We start from the raw sequence: 15,808 nt of genomic DNA on the forward strand, positions 1-15,808 counted from the left end.
TGTTCCAAATAGATGGCAGTCCACACTCTATACAGAAAAAAATTTGAATTCATTGTAAATTCCTTATACACTTAGAAAAAAAAATTAGCTGATCAAAAAGCATCCATAACAATAGAAAGATAATTCTTATTGTAATTTTTTTTACATGTGATTAAACTTCAATGATTAGATTAGATGATTCAGAAAAGAAAAACAGAATAATCCTATGAAATTGTTTTCCATTGAACAAAATAGAAATTAAAAAAACAATCTTCATCTTTTTTTCTTACAATAAAAATGCATCTCATTTTGTCAAAAAAAATGAGATCTGGAAAACCAAGAAACATTACTACTAAATAGTAATTTGTAGTGGCGCTGACTGAATATTGGATTCTACACTAAAAAAGAACCACACACAACGAAAAAAAAAGATTTAAACCACTCAAATATATACAAACAAACACACACATGCAAATGAATATAGACAAATTATTCAAATTATTATATAATATGGAATATAAAATAAAACAAAAAAAGAAACGAAAATGGAACAAATGAATGAATGAATGAATAAATGAATACTGACAATGCAAATGATTAAGTGAACATTTTCTTTCTTTTTTTTCATTATGTGAACGAAACGGAACGGAACTCACCACAATTATAACCAATGATGATGATGACCATGTAGGCCTTTCTTCAATTTATTTTTTTTGGAAAATAAATCGATTCTAATTTTGTTATCACCCACACCAAACACAAAGTCACACACACACATAGTAGTAATAGTATTTAATGTTTTTTTTCCATAATGATAATTATGATCATTCATTTAGATTTTTGTTTTTTCCTCATTTTGTTGAATTCAGATTGAATTTTATGTTTAAATCATCACAAGGCCATCATACAGGCTGTATATGACATTTCATTTAAAAGTGATAATATCCAACAATCCAATAATAATAATAATAATACCCAAACCCAAATACAATACAATTCCCACCCATAATCAAAAAACATTAATCATAATGTATTATTAAATGTGAAATCTATATCTTTCTTCTTTGTTTTTTTTTTTGACAATAAATTCATTTATAATTAAAAATCAATCAAACGAAATTGATATAAAACGAATAAAATTAGATATATATGAAGATATGAAATCAAGAAGAAAATTTTATGATTGAATAATAGTAGAATAATTGTCTATTTGTTCAAAGTTCAAATGATCACCCACCATCAATCGAAATCATCACCAGAGAGAGAAAACTAATCATTTATAAATATATGAAAGCGAACCAGTCAAATGAAACAATTTAATCGATTACATTCAATATGATTAATATCATTTTATATTAATGATAAGACAGATATATATAATAAAAACCGCTCACTTTTATTTTTTGGTTTCTATTATTTCAATTCCGGTTGTGATTATTGCAATTATAAATGGTTATTATAATGTAAAGGTATTGAAGATAGTAAAAAAAAGAACAATTTAATCAACCGGATAATTAAAGGTTTTTCTTTTCTTTGGTTTTTTTTGGTTGTAACGGTAAAATTACTATAGAATAAATCAGTATTTGTAGGAAAAAAAAGATCAATGTCTATGTTTATATGTCACAGTTAATTTGTGTAACTGTGTAATGTTGTGTTGGTTGTTAAGGTGTCAATCAAGCCAATCAAATTGAATCTGGTATTTGATTTGGTGTGGCATCATCATCATCATCATCATCATCGGTAAACTCAGATATCAAATGAATAATCATCTTATATGAAGTTATATATTAAAAAAACGATTTTATTGTATTTTTTTTTCTTGCCGTGTCTATCTAATCAGATTAAATCATTCATTCATAATATAGATTTATTTTTTCAAACCCAAATTGACATTTGACTAATTGAATGTGGAACAATAATGACGAATCGATTCTGTCATTCTTTTTTTTTTTTTTTTTGGTATTGAATGAAATCAAAAATTTTCCTATTTGAATTGTTAATGAGTACATTCATTTATTATTATTATTATTTAGATAATGAACATTCGAATCAAATTAATTAGGCTAATAAAAAAAAATAATTATATTTGCTATCATCATAATTGTTACAATAAAAAAAAAGATGATTAATTTTTTTTTTTGCTGTGATTTGATGACTTTTGTTTTTTTATTGTCATCAATCAATCATTGCCACAACGATGATGATAACAAACAAACAAGTATAATATCATTACAGGGTTTTCACTTACATCATTGACCTTATCCTTGTTATTATTCAAAAAGTTTTTTTCTTTCATTCATCTTTTTATAAATTTGATCATTTTAAATCATCGATTATCATCAAATTCAATAAATCTTTGGCGTAGGCGTTATTATATGATAGGAATTTTGAAAAGAATCATTTTAGTAAAGGGATTACATTATTCAGACATATAATATTACACATGGCTGATAAAAGTGATTATATTGCTCTCTTTTGCATATATGCAACACAAATAAAAAAATCAATGTTATACCAGGGTAAAAAAAATTAATTTAAAAATTTTTCAATACAAAAATCTGCTAATAAGATCAGTGCAAATTACACAAAGTTAATGTCATTTTTATATTTCTTGTTATCCAATAATGTAAAAAAACAAATTCTATTAAAAATATTTACAACCACACCTCATATACTATCGTATTAATTGAATATTCATTTTCTTTTACATCTGAATGAGGATAATGATAATAAATAGAAAATGCCCGTATTCAGTCTGTTTGTTCAAATAGAAAAAATCACAATCAAATTGAAACTATGGCTATAGAAAAACCAATTGATTTTTATGATCACACACAATCGAATCAAATCAAATTGAACCGGCATCATTATCATTATTAGCTATAGCTAAAGAAGAAGAAAAAAAATTGTCCAATCAAATATAAATCGTTATTTTCTGTTTCAAGAAGAAAAAAATATTAATAAAAATAAATTTCCATCTTTATCAACGATATGATCATAATAATTCTCATTCATGTTCCAGAACCAGAAACAAAAAATTTATCGCGCGTGCACACTTTTTATATTATATACAAAGAATGATATCGAAATCATTCAACCATTTTCTTTTCTTTTTGGATATTCAAAAAACATATTTATCTATCTATCTATCCATCTAGATTCTAGAATATATTTCGAGAGTATTCTCGATTTATTTTTCCCATACTCCAGAAAAAAACAACAACAAGGTGATTGCCATATAAAAAAATAATAATGTACCTATAGTTTTTGTGTGTGCATATCCTTTTTTCCCTCTCACTTTAATGGTTGAATAATAATCAGGCATAGTATACGACATACGACATCAACAAAAACTAATCCAAAACATAGACACAAAAACAAAATATAGGTGCCTTTTGATATCAAACTGATATTGATGTGGTGTGTCCACCTATTATTATTATTATTATTCCCCATTTTTTTTATACCAATTCTATACAGTCATTTTTTTTTTGTTTTGTTGTTGTTCACTGATGATCTTTGATATGACGCATTGCAGGTGCATCTGTCAAAAAGGAACAGAACCGTCATTTGTTTTTGTTGTTGTTGTTTGTAAACTGCGTAGTTTCATTTGGGCTACAAATTTTTTGTTTTGTTTCGATGCACATTTTTATTTGGAATTTTTCAATAATTTCACTTTTCTATAGAAAAAAATAAAACAGTTGAAATTTTTCAATTTTCATTTTCTTTGTTTTTCATCGATAAAATAAAAACTAATTGATCATTATAATATATATTAATCGATCGGTCAATTTTCTTCTTCTTCTTCTATCGGCTTTACGAATGAAGAAAAAGAAAAATGATTTTGATTTTTACAAAATTGAATTTCAGGACCATTTTTTTTGGAATACCAAGGTCTTTGAGAATCTGTGTCTGTGTGTGTGTTTTTTCTATATAATAATTTAACTAGACCAAACCAAAAAAAATTTTTTTTTGTTGTCGATCAAAATTTAGTCCCTACTATCACATTATCCTATATAATATCTGTGATCATCATCATCATTTTATTTTTGCCTTTTTTTCTTTTTCTTTAGTTGATGAAACAACCAAATAAAAAGTTTTTTTTTGTTGGAACATTATTATTGCTTTTATATGTGTGTTTGTGTGTTTGGGAAATGTCGTTGAGGACTTTTTCATTGACACAAATTATATATATTGTATAATAATAATGTATAGGGAAATCATCATAAGAATTTAAACGTGCATTGCGTACGAGACGGCAAAAATTTTCAAAAAAAAAAAAAAAAAATTCATTTCCTTTAAACATACACACACACATAGAATCTTTAATGCGACAACTTTGCGATTACACATATAATAATAATGACACAATGAAACTAGCAGAACCTATTCAAAATTCTATATCATACAAGAATTGTTTGATGGTAGATGGTTGTTGAAGAGGCTGTTTTTTTGGATTTTTGAATATAAAAATTAATGCCTATGCTGTTATCAGAAAAAAATGATAATTATAAACAATATCCCACACTATTTTTATCAAATATTTTTAAAAATAAAAATAAAAATTTACAAAAACAAAATTTGTATTATAATGATAAGAATTCTTTCTCAATTCTTTGTTTTTTTTTGCTTTCTTTCTTTACAAGATAATCGGATTTAAAAGAAATTGAATTTGAACAATTCTAATCTTTCTTTTTCACTCTCTTTCATATCTCTCATCCTCCCTCCAGTTAAAATAAAAGGTATATAGTCCTTGTCTATTCGAGTTGATCATCATCATCATCATATGATCCAAATGAGTTTCTTTGACTCACAATGTTTTCATGTTGTTAAGAAGGATATATATCTTTACTATTACCGGATGGATCCATCAAATGGGAAAAAGCCGGTTATACATAAGGCATGATTTCTATGAAAAAAAAATATATATAGAATTTGAATATCATATCAACTAATAGAACTGTATTACCAATGACAGTCATTTGTTGTGATGATGGTTGTGATCATCATCATCATTTTTTTTTCAAAATTTGTAATCAAAAAATAAAACCAGATAAGACGCGCATGTTTTTGAAAGATCATTTTGTTGTTAACATACATTTTCAGTATTGATCCAAAAACGCAATAACAAACCCATAAAAGCTATTTCCACAACTAACACAGCCATATAGAAGAATGGAAAATAAATTTGATTCACGAATTCAGAATTCGTAGTAAAATTTTTTTTACGGATTTATCTCTTTATACATGCATACAGTCCCTCAACTATGATGGTCTTTTTCTTTCTTTTCTTGGTCATTTGGGTAAAATAAAGTAAAACAACAACGAAAAAAAATGGAGAAACCATGGCTATTAGTTACACACACACACACACACACTCACCTCAACCATTTTTTTTATTTTTGGAGATTCTATATACAAAAAAAATTTCTTGTTCAGACATGTTCCTACAAATTTAACGGGATATATATTCTCTCACCTTATAAGCACCATTATTCTAACTTTGATCACGATCGATATTATTATTATTATTATTATTATTGTTGTTGTCGAAAAAACAACAACAACCATTTCATTCTATATACTAATAATAATTATTACAATGGTTATTATTTTGGTCATAACTACAATATATAACGATATCGGTATCCAATTCATTGATGATGATGATGAAAATCCATGGATACACAGATTTTTTTTGTTTTGTTTATTGTGATACACATACATATAAACAATGCACATGCACACTTAAATACATGTATAATTTTGGTTTTTTGTTTTCGAAGGACGACATTCGATTTCCATTGGATTTCGATTGCCGACCATCGAAGAACGATGACACAACAACAACAATGTAAAAAAAAATTGGGATATTTTTCTCATTTCCTTTGCCGCCTTTATGGTTTCCTATATTCGAATTGCACATGCGTTAACAGAATTTCAAATATAACAAATTACACGGTTGAATCATCATCAACAAAGTAGTGGCATTATTGTTCCAAACAATACTACTACTTCTTCATAAAAATGATTCATAAAATCGCTTTTTTTTTGCACATTCTCCATTTCGAACGAATAAAAAAAACCAACAAACATAAAATTCTGAATGGTCACAATCCAAAATGTTGAATTCTAATAGTCAATCATTACGTAATTCTCTAAGTATAGTAGCAGCAAAGAGAAAAACTTATTTCTTGTTTGTCTCCAAAAAAAATCCTAATTGTGACTAAACAGATAAACAGCAAGGAGTAGCAGAAGCCGCCATTACAGTTTTTGCAGGTTTCTGCTCAAATATTCGTTGGATTTTTTTTTGTTCGTTTCATATTTCTAAGGCTACCTTCAGTGTTCATTTCATTAGGATTTCGTATTTGCATGGTGTGTTTCATTGGTTCGCTCAATTACTTTTTCGGTTGCTTTTTCTTTTTATGTTTTTTTTTTCTCTCTCTCTCTCTCTCTCTTTCACTCTCACTTGCTTACACATTTATGTGTGTGTGGTGTGCATTGCTCGTTTCATTCGATTTCGATTTCAAGCCATTTTTTTCCTATTTGCTTTTTCACTCACTCACTCCTTTTTTCTTGTTCAACCAGAGGATAACGATAACCACATTTTTTTTTACTTTTACTGAAAAAATATCAAAAAAATTTTCTTCAACCGAAAAAAAAACAAAAAGAAAACATCTCATTACATATTTTCTAATCGGTGGAAAATTAACTGAATAATTGTCTTCAACAGCAAACAAAATAATACATTTTTGATTCAAACATTCGTTTGGTGAAAAAAAATTCGTTTTTTTGTTTCTGAATTTCAAACTTTTTCTTTTTATCAAATGTGTGTGTATTGATTTTATACAATCAAACTGAACTTGACCATCATCATTACTTAGAACTGTATGTTTTTATTGTTTCAAATCGATATTTAATAATCAAGAACATCTTTATTGTTTTTCCAATCAAAAAACAAAAAAAAAATTTTTTTTTGTTCGAAAGTCAACCCTATTGATCATAACCATCATCATCATCATCAAATACAATATATTATCGTATTACATTTTCATTTACATATATAAATTTAGCTTCAGCTATTTGTTCAACTACCAATCTCAATCTTCGATTCATTCATTCGATACACTTACACACACTTACATACGATCGATTTAATCGGTAAACACATCCATCCACATTAAAAAGTTTGAAAAACTCAAATCAAACTCTTCATTATTTTTTTTCTTCTCATTATTGTAAAAATCAACTCAAATACATTCTTTTTATTTCAACGTATTGATTCACTATTTGGCTGTGTTTTTCATTTTTAGTTTCATTTCTTCACTGATCATTTCCATTGATTTTTATCAAATCTCATTTTAAACAAATACAAAACATAAAATATGGTAAGTGTTATTTTGTTAATTTATCTTTATTGAAATCAATTAGATTTAGCTTATAACCATCCATATAGAAATCAACATTAGGTTCCACAAACTGTCAAATGAATTCTTTAATTTAGGTCGATAATTCTATTTGACATTTTTTCTTGTTCAATTTAAATTTTAAATTTCAATTCAACGAATAAGCCAAGCTTTATTTCTTGTTAAATTAGTTTGTGTACGTGCCGGCTGTTTGCCACATTGCCATATTATTTGAGGCAACAATTCAAGACATCCAGTAATGATCACACCGTTAACAATGATCACTCCAAACCAAACTTTCATACACAAAAAAAAATTCACCGATTCTAACCCCCAAAAGTAAAAGCGAATTTTTTCACTTTCCTTTTGCTCTTGCATTGGTAATTTTTTTGGTTTTTTTTCATTTCTCTCCATTAAAAAACGTCTATGAAGTTTTGATGGCGTCTATGGCGTCGGCTCACTCAATTGGCTTCCACCGACATAGACGCTTCACACATCGAGATACTTGTTTGTATTTATCGATGTGATATGTCGGTGCAAGCGAGCCATCTCCATAGAGTCGATTTGCTTTAGTGTGTGTTGTGTCAGAAAAGCAAACAGCATGTTTGAAGACTGCTACTGCTGCCTCTGCTTTTTGTGACTCTTTTGGTCGCCATCAATTTTTGATGGTATTGCTTTTGTCGTTTATGTGTGTATGTCTTGTATTTCGAGTCAATTATATTGAAAAAAAATCTATTCAGTTCATATGTTAAGGGCTAATCATTCTTTTTGGAAAAGAATTTATCCAATGAATACAATAAAATGGAATTCAATTCAATAATGAAATAATTTGAGAGATGATTTGGATTTTGAGTTAGGCAACTTTTTCTATTGCTCTGAATGCAATGACATCATTTTATGTACAAAATTCTTATAACTTTTAATAACCAAGACCTTGTAAACAAGCTAGAAATTCAGTTTTTGTTAGGTTTTGATGAATCGAATTTTATACTGAAATAATGATAATCGATCTTTTTTTGGTTTTTCCACCTTTTTTCCAATGAAACTATATTTATTTGAGAAACATATTCAAGAAATGGAAACAATGTTTAATTACAATCGATAATTTGGTTTAGTTTTTTCATCGACTTTTATAATTTTTCCTTCTTGTTTATCATCATTTAAATGATTCAAAAAAACTTATAGACACCGATTGTTGCGATAATGCCGGTGTAAAAACCAACGCCTATCAATTTCAACCATCCTTTAGTCGATTGTTTCTGTCGATGTATAATTTGTTTTTGTTGCCATTTTTGTTTTGTTTCTCAAGTTGTCAATTTGCCTTGTCATCTTATGACAACTTTAAGACTGTATTTCATTGTATGGATGACTTTTTTTTTATTTATCTCATCCATTTGAGGATCAATTCAAATAATCGTTCAATTATCAATTCGACTTTGACAATCTCATATTAAAAAAAACACAAAAACTCTTGTTTTTCGATAAAATAGCAATAATGGTAATGATGAAATATGCGAATAATATTGATCTGTGAAATTTGAAATCTTTAACTTATTGATAGATATTGATAATAATTTTCTTTCATTTTGTTTATCACAATTTTAACTAATTCTCATCTTTATTACTCCATTTAATACAGGCGGATCAATTGACAGAAGAACAAATTGCTGGTACGTGATAAATTTTGATTTTCGTTTCTAATTATTTAATCATATATTTTGTCTGTCATTTTTCTCAAATATTACATGATTATCCAACAGAATTCAAAGAAGCATTTTCGCTGTTCGATAAAGATGGCGACGGTACTATCACTACAAAAGAATTGGGAACAGTCATGAGATCATTAGGACAGAATCCAACTGAAGCTGAATTGCAAGATATGATCAATGAAGTGGATGCCGATGGTAATGGTACTATCGATTTTCCCGAATTTTTAACCATGATGGCACGTAAAATGAAAGATACCGATTCGGAAGAAGAAATTCGCGAAGCTTTCCGTGTATTCGATAAAGATGGTAATGGCTTCATTTCGGCTGCTGAGCTCAGACATGTGATGACCAACCTTGGCGAAAAGCTCACTGACGAAGAAGTCGACGAAATGATTCGTGAAGCCGATATTGATGGCGATGGACAAGTTAATTATGAAGGTAAGTAACTGTTGTTCATCTTCTATAATCCTACCCATCTAGTATTAGCTGTTAGTTTATGTTAATCATTATCTCAACATTACATTAAACAATTTTTCACGCCCACATTGCCATCATCATGAATTAGTTGAGAAAAAACTGACAGGTTTACATTAGAAAATAAATTGACGTAAGAGATGACGACCACACGATGATAATGACAATTTTTATCTGTAAATCATTCCCATGTTTTTTCCTTATTTATGATTGATGTTTATTGATTAATAATTTTGTTTTTTTTTATTTTTTTTCCCTTTTTTATATATTCCCCGTATGCTGTTATTGTGATATTACAGAATTCGTAACGATGATGACATCAAAATGAAAATTATCCATAGTATTTTGTTAAATATATTCCTTATTTCTTTCGCTCTTCGTGTCTCGTCTCATTGATTCAAAAAAAAACAAGCAAAAAATAAATTTTCAACTTCAACCTATCAACTATAACACACACACACACACACATTACAAACCAACAAGGAACCCATTCACACATCCACAAACATTAAAAAATTTTTCCTGATTGTTTTTATCATCATGAAAACAACACCAAGCTGTTTGATTTTTCTTTTATTTTTTTCACTTTCGTTTCATATTACGTTTTCGTGCGTTTCTCTTTTTTTTCTCAATCGTGTTTTACTGTAAATTTTTTTTCACACATACACTTGAAAACTTACACACAATAACAACTATCCATGAATAATCTTTTAAATTATTGGAATTTGAATTGATTGATTGATTGATTGATTTTTTCATGTGAATCATTCTTTTTTTTTCTCACAACTTTTTGTTTCTCTTTCTCTTTCATTTTTTTCTGTCGATTTTTAATTTTCACAACAACAAAAGAAAAGAAAAAAGAAAAATATGAATTATATTTAAGATTATGATTACGATATAATTTTAATCAACACATAAATTGCATGTGTAATTGTGTGTGTGTGTGTGTTGTGTGTAGGTGTGTGCGAAATTAAGAAATAATGACTGTGCGTATGTTTTTATCATGAATTATCTATCATTGATTGGAATGTGGATTTATTGCCTGGCCTGTTTGGAAATTTATCTCATCTTTGGAACATTAATCCCTTATGTTTATTTGTCTTAGTTTTGTTCTTTTTTATTTCCTTTTTTATTTCCTTTTGCTTTTTATTGTCTTCAATCGAACGAATTCCATCATCTAAATAGTGCCATCCATCCATTTAAATTAAAACAACAAAAATGAAATGAAATCGATAAACAAACTGAATCCACAATAAATAAACATATATCGGCTGGGAATTATGGGTCACAATCATCTGTATTTGTACTTTGGTTTCGATTCTGGAACAACAACAACAACAACAAAAAAAAAACAATCATATCGGCCATGCCTACATATAATTGATTACCACACACACACACGCACACACTTATTACACAACTTTAAAAAAAATTTGCACTAAAGTGAACACCTAAGTAAAAATAATACTATTTTTTTTCTGTCATTCAACAACCAATAATAAAATTAAAATTTTAATAAAAACAAACATCAATATATAAAAAAATCATAACATTCATCATTTAATTTGGTCAGAATTATCAACTATCGATTGTCAAAACAAAGCAAAAAACTTAAATGATAATAATAATTTTTTTTCTCTCTCTGTTGTGCTCCATATAATATTTTCATCATTTCATTTTATCCAAATGTCTTGTTTGTTTGTTTGTTTGTGTGTGTTTTGTGTCCAGTTAGCCCATATTAATCCGATATAGTTATTATCATATATAAATTAGAATAAGCGTTTTTTGTGTTTTTTTATTTTCAAAAAATTTGAATTAATTTTTTACTAATTTAATTAATTAATTTCCATAGTTTAATAATATCATCTTTTGTTTTGTTTTGTTTTGTTGTTTTTTCCGGAATTACATACTTAAAAGAGCAGGATAGATACTAATTAGATAATTGAAAACAATGACCATTGAATGGATTTGCAATGAATGTTTTTTTTTCTGTTTGAATTTTTGTTCCGTTTTATTTTTCATTCATTCATTCATTCATTCATTTCATCAATGATGTTTACGTCAAATAAAAAAAAAGTTTGATCACTTGAATCGTCAATTGATTAGTCAATCATAAATAATCAATAATAATATACAATTGGTTTTCGTTGTGTTTATTTATTCATTATTATTATTTTTTTTAGATTGCTAAAAAAGATTTCATATATGAATTCAATGCTATGATATGAAACGCTCAATGATGATTTATTTATTGTTTTTGTTTTTGTTTTTTAAAAAATAAAAGAATGGCTTGTTTGTGAAAATTGCAAATGTAAATTTAAAATCAAAAACAAAACAAAAAAATCAAATTTTCTTCTTTTTTTAATCATTATTATAATCATATTGTTGATATCGATACACATCACATAAAAACAATCAGTACAAATCACCTTAATCTAATTAAACAATATTATGAAAACATTATCTCTATAGGAAAAAATGGTTACATTTCACATACACACTTTATACACAATCGAATGTGATGCTGAATTAGTTTTTAAATCATCATTTTCATCACACAAACACACATCTACACACACTTATCACAGAATGAATGATATTAGATTCTTAACAAACAAAAAGGCAACTAAATTAATTATCAAAAAAATTGTTAATTTCATACGAAAAACAAATATATCCCATTTTTTCCTGTGTTTTTTCTTTCCACAAATCTAAACTCTTCCATATTGTTTTCTTTTCCTGTTTTCTTGTTTTTGTTGTTTCATTGCTTTTTTTTCCTTTGGTCGTTAATTTTTTGAAACAAAATAAATAAATAAAAAATCATTCGCAAATACAAATAACATTTCTTTGGGTTTTGTTTATTTATAATTTGTTCAACATACACAGCCCTCATCATCATTATTTTATATTTACACAAGACACACAATCAAAAACAAACTTGCAAATTGAAAATTTTTTCTTGTTTTTGTTGTCATCAATCAAATGAAACGGCTGAAACACCTAGACACACATATATTTATCACAAACAGAATAACAACAACAAGACATTTATTTTATTAATGATTGATTTACAAAACAAAAAAAAATTCAATCATTGAATATTTTGAATTCATTGGACAAATACAAAAACAAAACAAACAACCAACCAGACAAACTTATAATAATATCGATAATCAATAATCAACAAGACATTCGCGAACAACCTGAGAAATATTATTGTGAATATTATCGTTGTTGTTGTTGCTGTTTTTTTTTCACTGTTTGTTTGTTTTGCAACGGACAAGAAAAGAGCAAAAAAGAGACAAAAAACTATCAAATTAATTTAATGGAATGAATATTCGAATGAAATGTATACATTTTATGCTTGTTTGTTTGCGTGTGTATCTTGTTTGTGTGTGCGTTTGTTTGTTTGTTTGTGCATCAATCAGATAACAACAACAGAATTTTTTTTCCAACAAAATTTTATGAAATAAAAGTATCGACTATGTTTGGACCAAAAAAAAATGTCTAATTCTTTTTTTAAAAAATCCATTTTTTGTTTGTTGTTGAATGAATGACATTCTGAATTAAGGTTTCTATTGGATGGACAACTTTTTTTCCGGATTCTAGATTGTTTTTTCCGGTTTATATTCAATTTGTTGTTTGAATGATGTTTTTCTTTTGACTGGCACATGATTTATTGTATATGTTGGTTATGATCCATGAATTCTATTTCGATTGCCTGTCATAATTCAATTATTTTGTTTTGGATGTTTCACATTGTTGTTGTTTGACATTAGTTGTGTTGTTGACATTAATTTTCTCTAATGAAATCATCTAATGTATTTAACATAATTTTGGAAAACATTTATCCGGGTTGTCTACAACAAAAAAACAACATCCAAATTGATACCAGGAAAAAATCAACTTAACAAACACCTGACATCATCAACATTAACAATAGCAGATGTAATTCTTTTTGGCATTACAATCCATATGGTTTGAGATACACTAAGTTTTGTTCTCATTTTGTCAACAAAAAAAAAAATGAAATGAAAAATCCATTTGGATAAAATAAAATGTCTTTTTTTGTTCTTGTCTACTAATAATAATGAATTGTCACTGTGGTTTGAAAACCATAAACCGGATCATATTGTTTTAAATAATAACATCAAAAAATATTTAAATTTTCTTGCAAACAATCATTTTTTTAGAATAAAACAATGACGAAAAGAACATAATAGAATTTATATGGCATTAAATACAAAAAAAAACAGCGGCTTCCATCGTGATGATAAACTTTTCACTATTTTTTATTGATTTAACTTTTTTTTTCTGATGAATAATAGTGAGTAAAAGTGATCATTAAAATAGATCATTAGTATATCACACACACACACACATTAAAGAATATAAATAGAATAATATGGTTAGATGGATAATAATGATGAATATAGTCACGATATTCTAACGAAAAAAACAAATTTTAATAAAAATAATATTTTAATATGATAAGTTATTCATCAAACCAATTGTAACCAAAACCAGACGTAACCATACCATTAGGATTTAAGAGTGATGTTTTTAAACATCCGATGTTTCACAAGTTTCATATTTTTTCATATATAACATATAAAGGTGGATTAAATCATCATCATCATCATCATACCTGAGCTTATTGTTTATATTAGTTTAGGTAGGTTATATTAGATGACACACAAACACACATCTATATTCGATTTCTAAAAACCGAATAAAGTTTTTGTTTCCAGGAAATTTTCTTTTTCTTTTTTTGGTTTTCATTTTTTTTGTTTGTTTCGACAACAATAATAACATTATTATTATGATGATCATAAATATAAATTAACGTAGTAGTTTGAAGAACAAAAACAAAACAGATAACAGAAACATAAAACAAAAGAATTACGCCTATGTTATTTATTCCTAATATTTTTTTGGAGTTTCGTTTTGTGTTTTTTTTCTTCTCAGCTTAGTTTCAACATTTGTGAAAGCTAAAGCTTATCTTTGAAAACCTAAAAACAAGATCCAATCATTTATAATGATGATGATCACCATCATCATGATGGAAATCTTCAAAAACCAAATTATTATTATTTCTGTTTCAATGACGAATCAGCGATAATGATTATTGGTTATATGGAATATTTTTTGTTTCGGTTCGATTATCATCAATTCACACAAACACATACAATGATTATCATCATGGTGAATGATGATGATCATCTCAATTCATTCAAAGATTTAATCATCTTTTCATCATTAAATTTCGTTTCACTATATATAAAGACTTGTTTGTTTTTCTTTTGGGTTTTGATTCCATTTGTATTACATTTTTGTTTTTTCGTTTAGTTCATTGAAGTTTGTTTTATTTGCGTGCTTGTTTCAATAGAAACAAACAGAAAAAAGACACACACACATGTTTGGATCGAAAAAATGAAAAGAAAAAATTATTATTATTACATCTGATCAATTATTTGTAATATCGGTATACATTTATTATTGGTTTTTTTTCATTTCATTTCATTTTCATATACGGTTGTATTATTGGGGTTGCTAGGATTCTATATTTATCCATTCATCCGATTCTGGAATCATTTTGAACATTCAAATGGATGTTGAAGGCAATTTTTTCTAGGATTATCTACACATGTACTATATTATAATAAAATAATAATAAAAAAAAATGATTTCGATTTTCATTGATAATTTATTTCAGCTTCCAATTATTTATTATTAGTAAGTAAGATAATTAAAATGGCCCAAAATGTTTATTATTATTTTATGATGATCTAATAATAATGAAAATACTTTCAATTATTATTATTTTTGTTTCGGACATAATGATCAAGTTTTTTTTTGTTAGTTCTCTTAGAATTAACCAGAAAAAAAAGTAATTCATTCAATTCAATAAACATTTGTCATTTATGTTGTTTTTTTCTTTGGTAAGTTTGTTAAGTAAATTATTGATAAACTCTTGAATTAATCGAATCTAAATAATCATGAGTTTGGACCAATTGATATATTGACTTTGATGATTTGATATCGATATTTATAGCTAGTTTTTTTTTGTCGTTGTTGTATAAGTTACATTTGATAAAACTTTATTTTTGGCTTTTTTTTTCTTTTTTCCCTATATTGGCAAATGTGTCAAACATCAAACAATCAAATTCATCATGTAATAATGCCAGACAACAACAACAACAACATAACAAAATTAAATGTTTTTTCTTTCATGTTTTT

The 15,808-nt window shown here is 26.8% G+C and overlaps 1 protein-coding gene across 2 annotated transcripts; it reads left to right on the forward strand.

The window, feature by feature from the left end:
- The first annotated feature begins 6,419 nt into the window (after positions 1-6,419).
- Positions 6,420-11,094, forward strand: LOC113793407 (calmodulin). 2 transcript variants are annotated; one of them, XM_027343439.2, is made up of 4 exons: positions 6,420-7,367; positions 9,025-9,055; positions 9,146-9,532; positions 9,868-11,094. In XM_027343439.2, the coding sequence occupies exons 1-4, from the start codon at positions 7,365-7,367 to the stop codon at positions 9,894-9,896; spliced, it is 450 nt and encodes a 149-aa protein (XP_027199240.1). In that variant the 5' UTR covers positions 6,420-7,364; the 3' UTR covers positions 9,897-11,094. The 2 variants fall into 2 exon arrangements, with proteins under 2 accessions (XP_027199240.1, XP_075676720.1); XM_075820605.1 differs by lacking the exon at positions 6,420-7,367 and adding an exon at positions 8,735-8,883.
- The last annotated feature ends 4,714 nt before the right edge of the window (positions 11,095-15,808 follow it).

This window comes from Dermatophagoides pteronyssinus, unplaced genomic scaffold (assembly GCF_027571235.1).
Source record: "Dermatophagoides pteronyssinus isolate colony J.1.1.1.1 unplaced genomic scaffold, Derpt_VIB-CSIC_2022.12 sq0001, whole genome shotgun sequence".
NCBI lineage: Eukaryota > Metazoa > Arthropoda > Arachnida > Sarcoptiformes > Pyroglyphidae > Dermatophagoides > Dermatophagoides pteronyssinus.

Excerpts from the sequence above, each read along its gene's own strand:
- LOC113793407 (XM_027343439.2), top strand. Across the intron at positions 9,056-9,145 it reads GACAGAAGAACAAATTGCTG|AATTCAAAGAAGCATTTTCG; the intron begins GTACGTGATAAA and ends ATTATCCAACAG. Across the intron at positions 9,533-9,867 it reads TGGACAAGTTAATTATGAAG|AATTCGTAACGATGATGACA; the intron begins GTAAGTAACTGT and ends GTGATATTACAG.